This window comes from Oncorhynchus clarkii, chromosome 32 (assembly GCF_045791955.1).
Source record: "Oncorhynchus clarkii lewisi isolate Uvic-CL-2024 chromosome 32, UVic_Ocla_1.0, whole genome shotgun sequence".
NCBI lineage: Eukaryota > Metazoa > Chordata > Actinopteri > Salmoniformes > Salmonidae > Oncorhynchus > Oncorhynchus clarkii.
Window position 1 is genome coordinate 31,168,147 of NC_092178.1, and position 12,788 is coordinate 31,180,934.

Sequence of the window (12,788 nt, forward strand, 5' to 3'; positions counted from 1 at the left end):
AACTACAGGAAACGTATGATCTCTGTAATTGCAAACAAAGGTTTCTGTACCAAATATTAAGTTCTGCTTTTCTGATGTATCAAATACTTATGTCATGCAATAACATGCAAATTAATTACTTAAAAATCATACAATGTGATTTTCTGGATAGTTGTTTTAGATTCCGTCTCTCACAGTTGAAGTGTACCTATGATAAATATTACAGACCTCTACATGCTTTGTAATTAGGAAAACCTGCAAAAACGGCAGTGTATAAAATACTTGTTCTCCCCACTGTATCTTAAGCCATCCCTTTTAAATACATTGTACCTTTTAGTAAAAATGTTGTCGACAGGCTCACTAGAATATATTGAGAGAACGGGGTTCATATTAGGGATCAATGAAAGAAAGCCATCCATCTATATGCATGTACGTCTCTGTTTCATCAAATTAAAAAATACTCATCTTGTAGATTGTTTAGGAAAGTATTTATGAATCATAAAAAAAACAGGTTTGGAGGGCCTGTTGCGAAAATAAAGAAACCAGTGGTTTGATTAATTCTAAAAATTACCACATTCAGTTCTTCAACCCATGGTTATGTTGGAAGGTTAGTGTACATAGAATAATGTACAATAGTAGGCTATACCCTTGTCTATTGCCTGCACTAACCATGGAACTGTGTGATAACACAGCCAAGTATTGCGCCATGCGTCGGGTTGAAACTGTTACAGCTTGGTCTTCGCTCCATAGCGATTTAATTAGCCTATGTCTTTTTTTATACACTGCTCAAAAAAATAAAGGGAACACTTAAACTACACAATGTAACTCCAAGTCAATCACACTTCTGTGAAATCAAACTGTCCACTTAGGAAGCAACACTGATTGACAATCAATTTCACATGCTGTTGTGCAAATGGAATAGACAACAGGTGGAAATTATAGGCAATTAGCAAGACACCCCCAATAAAGGAGTGGTTCTGCAGGTGGTGCATGATGTTTTGGTCACTTTTGAATGCTGGCGGTGCTTTCACTCTAGTGGTAGCATGAGACGGAGTCTACAACCCACACAGGTGGCTCAGTTAGTGCAGCTCATCCAGGATGGAACATCAATGCGAGCTGTGGCAAGAAGGTTTGCTGTGTCTGTCAGCGTAGTGTCCAGAGCATGGAGGCTCTTCCAGGAGACAGGCCAGTACATCAGGAGGCGTGGAGGAGGCCGTAGGAGGGCACCAACCCAGCAGCAGGACCGCTACCTCAAAATGACCTCCAGCAGGCCACAAATGTGCATGTGTCTGCTCAAACGGTCAGAAACCGAGCACATCAGGGACATCATGTCTCGCTCCATCCACCAACGCCACGTTGCAACACAGACTGTCCAGGAGTTGGCGGATGCTTAAGTCCAGGTCTGGGAGGAAATCCCTCAGGAAACCATCCGCCATTTCATCAGGAGCATGCCCAGGCGTTGTAGGGAGGTCTTACAGGCACGTGGAGGCTACACACACTACTGAGCCTAATTTTGACTTGTTTTAAGGACATTACATCAAAGTTGGATCCGCCGGTAGTGTGGTTTTCCACTTTAATTTTGAGTGTGACTCCAAATCCAGACCTCCATGGGTTGATAAATTTGATTTCCATTGATCATTTTTGTGTGATTTTGTTGTCAGCACATTCAACTATGTAAAGAAAAAAGTATTTAATAAGAATATTTATTTCATTCAGATCTAGGATGTGTTATTTTAGTGTTCCCTTTATTTTTTTTGAGCAGTGTATTATCAACTGTTACTAATGATCCTCAGCAACAACCACACAGCCATGACAGCATTTACAGAGGAAGCAAATTAAGGTAAATTAAACAATGTAATTAAATGTAATGATAGTGTAAACTTTACTAACAGAAGGGAACTAACAGTAAATTGGCAGTTGAATATGTGTGGTTATTAGGCCTACTGATGGTCAATACTGATCGCGGCTAATATTTAACATAATAGAAATAGTAAACAGAGAAAGTCGGGGTAGCCTATACTGTAATTAAGACATTCGAATGTGCCCATCCCTGCATGTTAAAAGGCTGTACAATTAAAATTCTCCATAATGGCACAGCATTTCATAAACTTTACTGTGGGAAAGTTGATATGCGTCAGTTTACTGCCATGTGACTGTTTCACATTCGTGTCCAGCGATAAGGTCAAATAGATCTTAAACAAGTGTAAATTATATTTACAATTCACTTACCCAAACAGATTACTAATTTCTTATCAAGTTGTAAATTACAGTGCATGGAGAATGTTATTTCTCTTGGAAAAAGTAAAGTATTCTGAACAAAAATGTAAATGCAACAATTTCAACAATGTTACTGAATTACAGTTCATACTGCAGGAATTACAGTTCATACTGTAAGGAAATCACTCAACTGAAATAAATGAATTAGACCCTAATCTATGGATTTCACATGACTGGGCAGGGGCACAACCACAGGTGGGCCTGGGAGGATATAGGCCCACCCATTTGGAAGCCAAGCCCAGCAAATCCGAATGAGTTTTTCCCCACAAAAGGGCTTTATTACACACAGAAATACTCCTCAGTTTCATCAGCTGTCCAAGTAGCTGGTCTCAGACTACCGCGCAGGTGAAAAAAGCCAGATGTGGTGGTTCTGGGTTGGCGTGGTTACATGTGGTCTGTGGTTGTAAGGCCGGTTGGATGTACTGCCAAATTCTCTAAAACAACATTGGAGGAGGCACATGGTAGAGAAATTAACATTACATTCTTTGGCAACAGCTCTGTTGGACATTCCTGCAGTAAGCATCCCAATTGCATGCTTCCTCAAAACTTAAGACATCTGTGGCATTGTGTTGTGTGACAAAACTGCACATTTTAGAGTGTACTTTTATTATCTCCAGCACAAGGTGCACCTGTGTAATGATCATGGTGTTTAAGCATTTGCCATATCTGTCAGGTGGATGGATTATCTGGGAAAATTAGAAATGCTCACTAACAGGGATGTAAACATTTGTGCACAAAATTTGTTTTTATTTGTTTTATTTCACCTTTATTTAACCAGGTAGGCAAGTTGAGAACAAGTTCACATTTACAATTGCGACCTGGCCAAGATAAAGCAAAGCAGTTCGACACACAACGACACAGAGTTACACATGGAGTAAAACAAACATACAGTATAAACAAGTCTATATACGATGTGAACAAATGAGGTGAGATAAGGGAGGTAAAGGCAAAAAAGGAATATGTTTTCCTTTTTTTTTGAGAGGAATATGTTTTCTGTGCTAATTGAACATTTCTGGGAACTTGTATATAAAATCATGAAACATGGGACCAACACTTTACATGTTGTGTTTATATTTTTGTTCAGTATAGATGCTTTTTCCACTTGGAACTGGTAGGCTCACTAGACCTTATTCATGGTTTCCTTGCGTATAAAGGTGGTGGAATTATTAGGGAATTAAGTCAAGGTTAGAATATGCCGTATCTGTAGACACACCTCCACCACACTTTAATTTATTCGATCTCCACCCCAAACGACTAGTGGGTGAATAGCATGCTATTCTCAGAATACGCATAGAGGGAAAAGTCCATAAAAAGGGAATTACATTTAATTTACAACCGCTTAACGCGGGTCAGAATTCCACCCATACTAATTTAAGGGATGACTTAAATTCATTGTGGGAAAAAGTGTATTTAATTATGAGTATCATATTTTTGGTTTGACTCCAATTGAAGGAACTTTCTTATGCCATGCTAACTTAATTCTCCATGCAAAGTTGGCGATAAAGCATTTTTCTAGGACTTTACTGATTGACACCAGCAAGTGCTATTATGAGCATATATAAAACAAAAGATATCCTGAACAACAACCATACATTCAGTTATCACAGGGTTAATCAAATCAATGCAGCTGGTAATGCTCAGATTAGCATGAATGAATGAATAAATCTAGTTTGAGTCATCACTATAACATATTGCATGCCAGGGTTCCCCAATTTTATTTGGCCCCCAAACTTTTCTGAACCAAAAAAAATAGGTATTTCGTTTTTTAAATTTTCATTGTTGAACATAAGACTGTACAAACACCAGGAAATCAGCTCCAAGTGATTTTAATTTAGAACATCTGTTCCCAATTATTCCCATGCGTAACAGAGACATGGTCGTGTACAAATGTACGTTGTGTGCTTCTTGCCTTCAATTTGACATCTTATTTTTAATTATGTTGATTGAATTGAGTTAATTAAGTTGTTATTTTACCTGAAATGCACAAGGACCTCTACCCCGACAATTAATCCACACATTAAACGGCCAACCGAATCGTTTCTAGTCATCTCTCCTCCTTCCAGCCTTTTTCATCGTTTAATTTATATGGTGATCCATCTAAACTTTCATTGTATTACCACGACTACCGGCAAAACAGTTTGACTTACAGTTTGACTTTCAGTCACCCACGTAGGTATAACCAATGAGGAGATGGCACGTGAGTACCTGCTTCTATAAACCAATGAGGAGATGGGAGAGGCAGGCCTTTCAGCGCGATCTGCGTTGGAAATAGGCAATTTTAGCCCTTGGCGTCGCAGACGCTCGTTGGCGTGTGGGTGCAATAATTGAATAACATGGATTTCTAAATTTATTTTGCGACGCTCGCGCATACGACGTGTCCGGCCTGGTCAGCAAATGCCAAATCGCAGACATCCAATGTCCCACAATCCTTCTCACCGCCGAAGGTGACAGCAGACAGTTTAAAAATTATAGTGACAGGGGACATAAAAAATGGCCACTGCTTACCTTACTCACAATCAAAAAGTCTTGAGGCACTTAAAATCATGGTGTATTTTTAGGTAAACCGAAGTTGTCGTTGTTGGGATGATGTTCAATGCTCGTATCGACTGCATGGAACCAACTAGAACCTAATTTACGAGACGTCCCCGTTTTCCGGGAACAGTCCCCGGCTGGGGCCGTCCCCGGAAATGTCACCGTTTTTAACTGTGCGTTAAAAACAGACCTCAAAGTGAAATATTTTACTTGGCAAGAAAGACCGGGCAGCAGAGCCTACCGGTGACGTCTCAATCGCTTTGTGTTTGTTTTGTCCAGCAGAGGGGGCTGCTCGCTATAGCATCTTCATTCATTCTTCTTCTACTAACTACGTGCTCGAGAAAGTTTTAGAGAAAACTGCTGTGGAAAACTCGTCCAGAAGCTAGCAAGTGTCAAGTGAATCCACAACATCACCACACACGTCTTTTCAAGCCAGGTAAATTACACTCGTTTGAGATACTAGCTAGTGATGTTATGTCACAATTTATTATATAGATAGATGATCTGCTCTAGAAGTTTTTATACGGGTTATGCTAGCTAACGTTAGCTATGTAGACTAGGTTAGCTAGCTACTGTTATGGTTGCTAGGTTTTAAAAAAACGTTCACATGTAAACATTCAGTGGACGGGCTATTTTGAAAATATGATATTAAATTAATGCACAATTAATTACGAGAATATTGTTTGTAGATTACAATTTTAATGGTTTGGCATTATAATAAGTAGTGTGAAAATATATTTAGAAATGTTCATGGATAACATTAGCAGTGGAGAGGAAGGAGAGTGGAGATAGGAGGAAAGGTAAGGATATGGTTACAGAGCCTGCCAATTTATTATTCCAAACAATGTTTTTAAGATGAAATACAAAAATGAGGCAAGTAATGGGAATCTGTTAAAATATTTTGGTTATCTAATACTATGCTATTTATTAATACAGATTGGAGAGGAAGGAGAAGGAAAAATTAAGGGAGTAAAAAGATTGAAGCAAGGAGAGTGTAGAAGAGTGAGGTGGAAAGGTGAAGAGAAGGAAGACGAGTGAAGAAAAGAGGAGACAGATCAGGAAGACGATTGGAGGAGAAGAAAAAGTTGAGAGTAAGAAGAGTGACACAAGGAGAGTGAAGAAGAGCAGACAGAGGAGATACAATGACTCTTTCCAAGAAACGGAAATGCACTTATGAAAAACATGAGAGAATTTCCATTTATACGCTCAGGTCAAGACGATAGAATGGTTCACTGCACCCTTTGTAATTCCTCTCTTTCAATTGGCAGCCGGAGAAGAACGGCAGTGTAAAGTCATCCCAAAATGTAACCTGGAAAACATTCTTCTCTGCCGACAACAAATACCAACTTTGGAGGACTGAATAGGCTGGGGAGGGTCAATGTCCATACCAAAGTTAAAAATGCTCTGCAGTGGGAGGTGATTGGCTTAGGTTGTCCTGCCCACATCATTCATAACACGGCCAGAACAGCTTTGGATATGATGTTGAGTACCTGCTCACAAAGATATTTGGATATGTTCATATTTTCACTGTCAGAGTAGAGAGACTGAAAGCCTTTTGTGAGTTTGTTGGCCAGGAGTACCATAACATTTTAGGACACAGCAATGTTCGCTGGCTGTCCATGCTCCCTGCTCTAGAAAGAGTGCTGAAAATGTATGTGCCATTGAAATCCTTTTTTCTTTCTGAAGACAAATGCCCTGTTGTCCTGCGAACAATGTTCGAAGAACCACTGACTGAACTTTGGCTGGCCTTTGTCCATGGAAATCTGACCGTATTCAGTGGCACAATCAAGATGCTTGAAGGCCAGGACCGCTGTGCGGTGGAGTCAGCTACAATTCTGAGAAACGTTGAGGCAAAATTGACTGCAAGACGTGATGACAACTTCAATCCAGTTTGTCAGAGGACTTCTGAGAGCTAGAGGAAAATGGAGCCATGTCTAAAGAGAGCTTTCTCAAAACATCCCAATCGTTCTTCACTATGGCTGTGAACTACTTGCAAGCATGGGGAAAGCACACAGATAATCTAAAAGATTTACATCGTCTCCTTTTAAAAAGGCAACCTCAGCGTGAAGAGATCCAGAAGGCAGCAGGCACACTGCAGGAAAAATACCCCAATGTGACCATCAATGAGGAGGCCTTGTGTGACGAGGTTACTGGCCTGCAAGAGTTCCTAAAGGGGGGATCGCTTGAAGAATGGAAAACGTCTGAGACACCGCTTAGTCAGAGATGGAGCACGGTGGTTACCCACTTCAAAGAGAACGACATCCCACACCCTAACCTGGCTAGATTAGCGTCTGTTGACATGTGCTGGAAGTAATGCACCAGTCGAGAGAGTGTTCTCCCAAATAAATGCTCTATGGACAGCAGCAAGAAATAGGTTCACTGTTCCTACCATCAAGCCATGCTTATTGTGAAGACAAACTTCAACCTCCCCTGCCAGGAGTTCATGGAGAAGCTGGCCAAAGACAGAGCAATCCTGATGAAAATGCATTCTTCTGAGAAATATACATATTAGGTTGGTATAAGTATATTATGTAGTTACCAATCTCATCAGCATCTTATTTCTTTATTACATTGTAAAGCATTTCACATAGACTATTGTCTGTTTTTTTTCTTCAATTTTGCTCATGATCTCTTCTGCTCTTAGTCTTCCCAGACTACCAGGACCACTGAATGGCTGTTCAGATCGGACACTTCTGTGTTGTCTGTAGTGTTTCTGTAATATAGTTGTTTTCTCTATCACAGTGTGCCTGTTAGACTAAATACACGAAACCGGAATTGTCCCCTTTTTTTATTTCATAGATGATAAAATTGGATATTTTAATTATATATTGACCGCCAAACTGGAAATGTCCCAGGTTTTCATTTCAGAAATCTGGTCACCTTAACCTAACTACAATAGCTAACTAGGTAGGTCACCCTCTGTTTTCCTGTGTGATTAATGTTACACTCGCTGACATGCTATCCAGCTGCTGGACAAACAAAAGTAGCTAGCTAGTCGTAGGCCAACTATCTGTTCAAATCGGTGCTCTGTAACGGTACTCTTGATAGTGTGTCTAACGTTAGTATACACAACTGACTGAGTGTAGTAGCCTGTTATTGTTGACACTAACCGCGGTACTACCCTTACTTATTTGGTTTAGAGATAAAAAACGCTTCTACGCGAGATTGTGAAGGGCACGCTTCGACAAGGCCAGGGATGAGAAGGACATGGTCAAAGCCACTATGATGCAGGAGAGGAGGAAATCTGGTCTAACCAACACCCGCAGCCTTACCTCTTCCCTGACTCTCCAGGAGGAACTTCCTATGAAAGATATGAAATGTACAAGGTAGCTAACTAAATTAGGATGTCCATTGTGCGTTGCGGATACATACAACTGATTCTCAAATATACCCCCAGCATGTTATTGCACCAACCTCGTGAAAGTGACAGGCACGTTTTAATTTTTGTCAAAAACAACTTTATATTGAAGGAGTGCCTTTGATTGGACGGCCTGCACATGCGCAGTTCGGTGCGAGAGACCGTTAGACCCGAGGATGTGTTTGTGTAAATGAGTTTGCTAGCCAACGTCCCCATGACATTGCCTACCAGCGTGAACTGGGATTTCTGTTGGAGAAGTAGTGTCTGTGTTCTTCATACGGTACGATCTTTGCTTATACTTTTTTTAAAAATCAAGTAAGGTCTTCACAAGTGCCTAGTATAGTACCATACTATGATTTCTGCCAAAGGTCTGGACCTTATGGCACAGGAGGTAGTGTGCTTGCTCTAATTACTGGGCTGGTGATTCAATCCTCTTTGCTGTTGACCCTCAAATGCTACAATAGTGAAGCCATGCATTGTCTGTTTCTGATTTCTTGTATTGTTTTTGCAGGTCCCTGAATGGTGTCTAGATCACTGGCATCCCTCAGACGGCCATGCATCCTACTTTGCCAAGAGGGAGCAGTGGAAGAACCTGCGAGAACAGAGATGGGACAGAGAGGTAGGTCAGGCTACAGTCCTTTTTCCATAAACGGAATTCTGTCCATTCTTGTTCTTGTGAAAGTAACATTTTCTGTGCTAAACCAAGCATCAAAGTTAAAGAATGCATGGTTTGATGTTCACAATTTTTAAAAACATTTACATTTTAGTCATTTAGCAGAAGCTCTTATACAGTGGGACTTAGTGCATTCATATATCTTTGTATATGGTGACAAGTACACTCACCAACAACCTACATCCTCCAAAAAGGGCCTGAGTGGGAAGTCTGGGAACATTTTGATTTTATGCAATGTTCTTTCAAGGCATAATCAGGCTCTTGGCATATTTTCTTTTGAAGTTCTTCAATTACTCCCTTCCTGTTGGATTAGAAATATGACAGATTAACAATGTTCATATTAATGAAATAACCCAATGAATCAATTGAGTATACTCACGTCAGATTGCCTTATTAATCAATCTACATGAATTGTTGAAATTTGCACTGTTGGTGGTGTCATCTCGTTCAGGTCCAGGAGCTGCAGGGAGTGACCCCTGCCATTGCGCCCAAGTCGGAGGCCCTACCCCCAGTCCGCAAGAACTGCGACCTGCCCCCTCTGTGGTGGCAGTACGTCACCTGCCCCAGGGAGCGCCCCGTCTTTGAGCCCCCGGATGACACTACCTGGTGATAACAGCACATGGCAGCTCACCACAGTACCTTCTACCACACAACAGAATGCAGATTCACCTCTTTGTGAATTACTGTCCCTCTGTAAAGATATTGATATAATGGAATAGTTTTGGAAGAGGTTGCAGTAAGCTTTGTCAAAAGGTATTCCACCCTGCCTGAATTGACAGTAATTATTTGGTTGTAAAAGCAGGTGACTTTCAAATGTACTGTAGCTGTTATTTTCCCTGTACAAGGACATCTGTTTAAATAAATTAGTATAATTTTTGGGAAATGCTTGATGTCTCTTTATGCATTGTGGCGTATCTTGAGCAAGTGATACCGATTTTATGATCTCCATTCATTTTCAGGAAATCGTACGACAACAAATAAGACATTTAGAAAGCAGAAAATCACAAACACTTTTAGAACCTTTTTCAACAGACTTACATTCTGCTACATCTTTATTTTTAGCTGAAACAACTGTTACATAGAAAATAGGAGACAGAATTCAGGAACTGAACAATTATCTTAGAACGCCAGTGGCACAGAAAGAGGTCAACTCTGTCCAAATATGTCTCTAGGTCAACAACAGACTTGCAAGGCTAGAGTACTAAAGTGTATGTCAATCTATCCCAATCTGCGTCCCAATGCTCCTTCCTTTCATTGCCTCTTTTCCCTCATGTCAATGAACTTAAAGATGAACAGTTTACATCATATATATGACAGGTAAAAGTAAGAAGTAGACCAAGACCTCTTGCATCTGGCCATGAAGGAAAGGAAACTGTTGCAGACCATTGGGACAAAACCTTGTATTTACAAGGAGTGAGTCTTTTACCATGACCAAAAACAAACATATTACTTTTTTTAACCATTTAGCAACGTATCGCTACATCAACGGGGGAACTACAGTATATTACATGGACTATCAGACCATTGTATAGAATAATTGAGTCAGGGGCTATATAGGATTTTTAGCGTCATAAGCATATTGTTGCATCGGCCACACTTTAGTTTCCCCTGTTACCTATCTTTAGTTTCCCCTGTCTTGAATGGAATAATAATCAGGCTTCAGTCGTTATGCAGAAAGTCCAACTGCTCTTAAATGGGGGAAATGTGTTGGGATAAATAGGTTCAGTATAAAAACGAGCTTTGACACTTAAGAGTAAAAAATGTAAAATAACATGCATTACTCTATTTAGTTTAATGGGTTGTCTTGAAATTATGTTTGACAATACCCCTGTGCTACAGCTTACACACCACTAACTAAAGTATGGCGTTCGTGAAAAATAGTGGGAAAAAGTTTTGGATGTCTACATATTAGGCCATGTCATCTTGTGAAATACTTTAGGTAGTCGCAAAAGTGAATTCTGACTTCATTCAGCTGACGGTGCTGAACACAAGCTAACACAAACTCGACTTTGTAACCTTTCCAACTCTTTTTTTTTTTTACATTTACTAATACGATTCGTTTATTGTGATCGAATGAGTTGTAGTTACCAGTGATCACCACTAGAATAGCTTTCACAGAGTACTAGTATTTTCACAGCAGGACGAGCACTTTTTACGTTTTCCATTTACATTTGCGTATGAATCCTCTATGACATTTAGCACAGCATCACTTATATTGAAATAAATGATCAATCTCTGCGTAATGGGAACTTTCTTCTCTAATTATAGAGAAAAACATGAAATTAAAGACTTCTATTCTATAGCCACCAATCAATGAGTGCTTCCACTGACACCTGAGTTGCATTCAAGGTAGAAACCTGTGCAACATATTACTATTGACAAATGATGTCACACCCGTTGACAACCACTGAGTAGATTAAGGATTGCAGGTCCTTGTGTCCTTTGTTGACTAAGAAGCTTCCTATTGATAGTGGGATGTATTTCAACGTATTTGTTCTCATTCTTTTTGGAGTCTAATTTATTGGTGTGCAATTAATTGCGGTAGAACATGCAAATTTATACATTTGTCATTGGTAATAGAAAATAGCAAATTTTTGATCTATTACAGAAAAGTAAAATACCGCTTTCCATTGTGGTTATTTTCTTATGTACTCCTTTTCTGCACACAATCTTACCTTTTGTATGTATTTCGATCTCCATGAATGTTTGTTGTTGTTGCTATACCTTCTATGTGTTTTCAAAGAAATTATTAATCCTATTCAGTAAAATAAAGTAATTTAAGTTAATTCAGCTCGAAGCCTTTTGGCACCTTTCATGACAATGTACAGGCAAAAGGAGAAAGTACTAAGAGGAGCATCAAACGCAAAACATACAAACGCATCAAAATATAAATATGTACATACAAATAAAAGATTTGATATTTTTCGTAATTTGAAAATAGTCAAAGCAGTTGTCAGTCCGTTCCCTCCTCCCTTCCTTTCGTGCATATTTTCACGCATCCAGACTTCCACCCTTTTCTTAAACCTATAGGGTGAAGACACTGAGTTACTGTATGTAGGTGATTCAATCTGCTACATTGAGCGGAAGCCCGACCTCGCACTCTCACACTATTCGCGGCGCTGACCGGTCGTTGGACATAGTCTTCTTCAGCTTGACCCCTCGCCGTATGGCCAAGAGCACATCTTCCCCCTCACCGCAGCCAGGCTCCTCCTCCTGAACCTCCGGCAGGGCCTCACGGTCCCACTCTGACAACCTGCTACCAGGCTGAGGTGGGGGAGTGGGTGGATCGGAGGAGGCCTGAGCATCCCAGGGTGCCTTGGGAGACACCAAGCCGTTGTCCCCCGCTGAAGAGAGTGGGCTCAGCGGTCCCCCTCCCTCGCTCTCTCCTCTGAAGAACAACCCGGGGTGCTCGGGAACAGTGGGCGTCTTGACAGGGATCATGGGGGGCTTGATGGGGATGGGGCCCAGACCCAGGCCTCCAGAGGAACGCCGCAGGTTGGGCTTGGAGGAGGGCGTGCGGCGGATGGTGGCCACCCCGGGGGTGACAATACTGCCGGGGGAGGGGGCTGTGGGGGGGATGCCCGCTGTGGAGGCCGGCCGCTTGGCCTGGAACATGCGGCGATAGGACTGGCTAATGTCACTGTTGCGAGGGATGGTGGAGAACTTGTTGAAGTCGGGCTGGTCCGTCTCCTGGTCGCCACCCACGGAGAAGTAGTCATAGTCGGACACTGGTGAGATGATATGAGGATCATTGTCACTTACACTTTTAACATGCAGTACACTTCAAATGCAAATTTTTCCTCTGTATAGACGCTGATAACAAAATGCCATTAGACAGAGGTTCAGATCCTGAAGTCAAAACATGACTATTACCTACTATTGCTCACTATAATTCAAAGTGAGTGGATCCCTATCAAATATCCCATACATAGACTTTATACTGTATATATTAAGAACTGATGTTGATTA

General features: G+C 40.9%; 1 protein-coding gene and 1 pseudogene across 2 annotated transcripts; one reads left to right on the plus strand and one right to left on the minus strand.

Moving 5' to 3' along the window:
* Window positions 1-4,916: 4,916 nt before the first annotated feature.
* LOC139392328 (NADH dehydrogenase [ubiquinone] 1 beta subcomplex subunit 9-like) lies at window positions 4,917-9,702 on the plus strand. 2 transcript variants are annotated; one of them, XM_071140236.1, is made up of 5 exons: window positions 4,917-5,224; window positions 5,725-7,300; window positions 7,929-8,114; window positions 8,658-8,765; window positions 9,271-9,702. In XM_071140236.1, the coding sequence occupies exons 3-5, from the start codon at window positions 8,106-8,108 to the stop codon at window positions 9,427-9,429; spliced, it is 276 nt and encodes a 91-aa protein (XP_070996337.1). In that variant the 5' UTR covers window positions 4,917-5,224; window positions 5,725-7,300; window positions 7,929-8,105; the 3' UTR covers window positions 9,430-9,702. The 2 variants fall into 2 exon arrangements, with proteins under 2 accessions (XP_070996337.1, XP_070996336.1); XM_071140235.1 differs by lacking the exons at window positions 4,917-5,224; window positions 5,725-7,300; window positions 7,929-8,114 and adding an exon at window positions 8,198-8,426.
* Window positions 9,703-11,777: 2,075 nt separating this feature from the next.
* The window catches only part of LOC139392226 (protein MTSS 1-like), an 85,996-nt pseudogene continuing 84,985 nt past the window's right edge, over window positions 11,778-12,788 (minus strand).

What these genes read in the sequence shown, in the direction of transcription:
- LOC139392328 (XM_071140235.1), top strand. Translation starts at nt 8,337, where the DNA reads ATGAGTTTGCTAGCCAACGTCCCCATGACATTGCCTACCAGCGTGAAC. An exon ending in GTGTCTGTGTTCTTCATACG is followed by an intron (nt 8,427 to 8,657) that starts GTACGATCTTTG and finishes TTGTTTTTGCAG; the next exon opens with GTCCCTGAATGGTGTCTAGA. An exon ending in AACAGAGATGGGACAGAGAG is followed by an intron (nt 8,766 to 9,270) that starts GTAGGTCAGGCT and finishes CATCTCGTTCAG; the next exon opens with GTCCAGGAGCTGCAGGGAGT.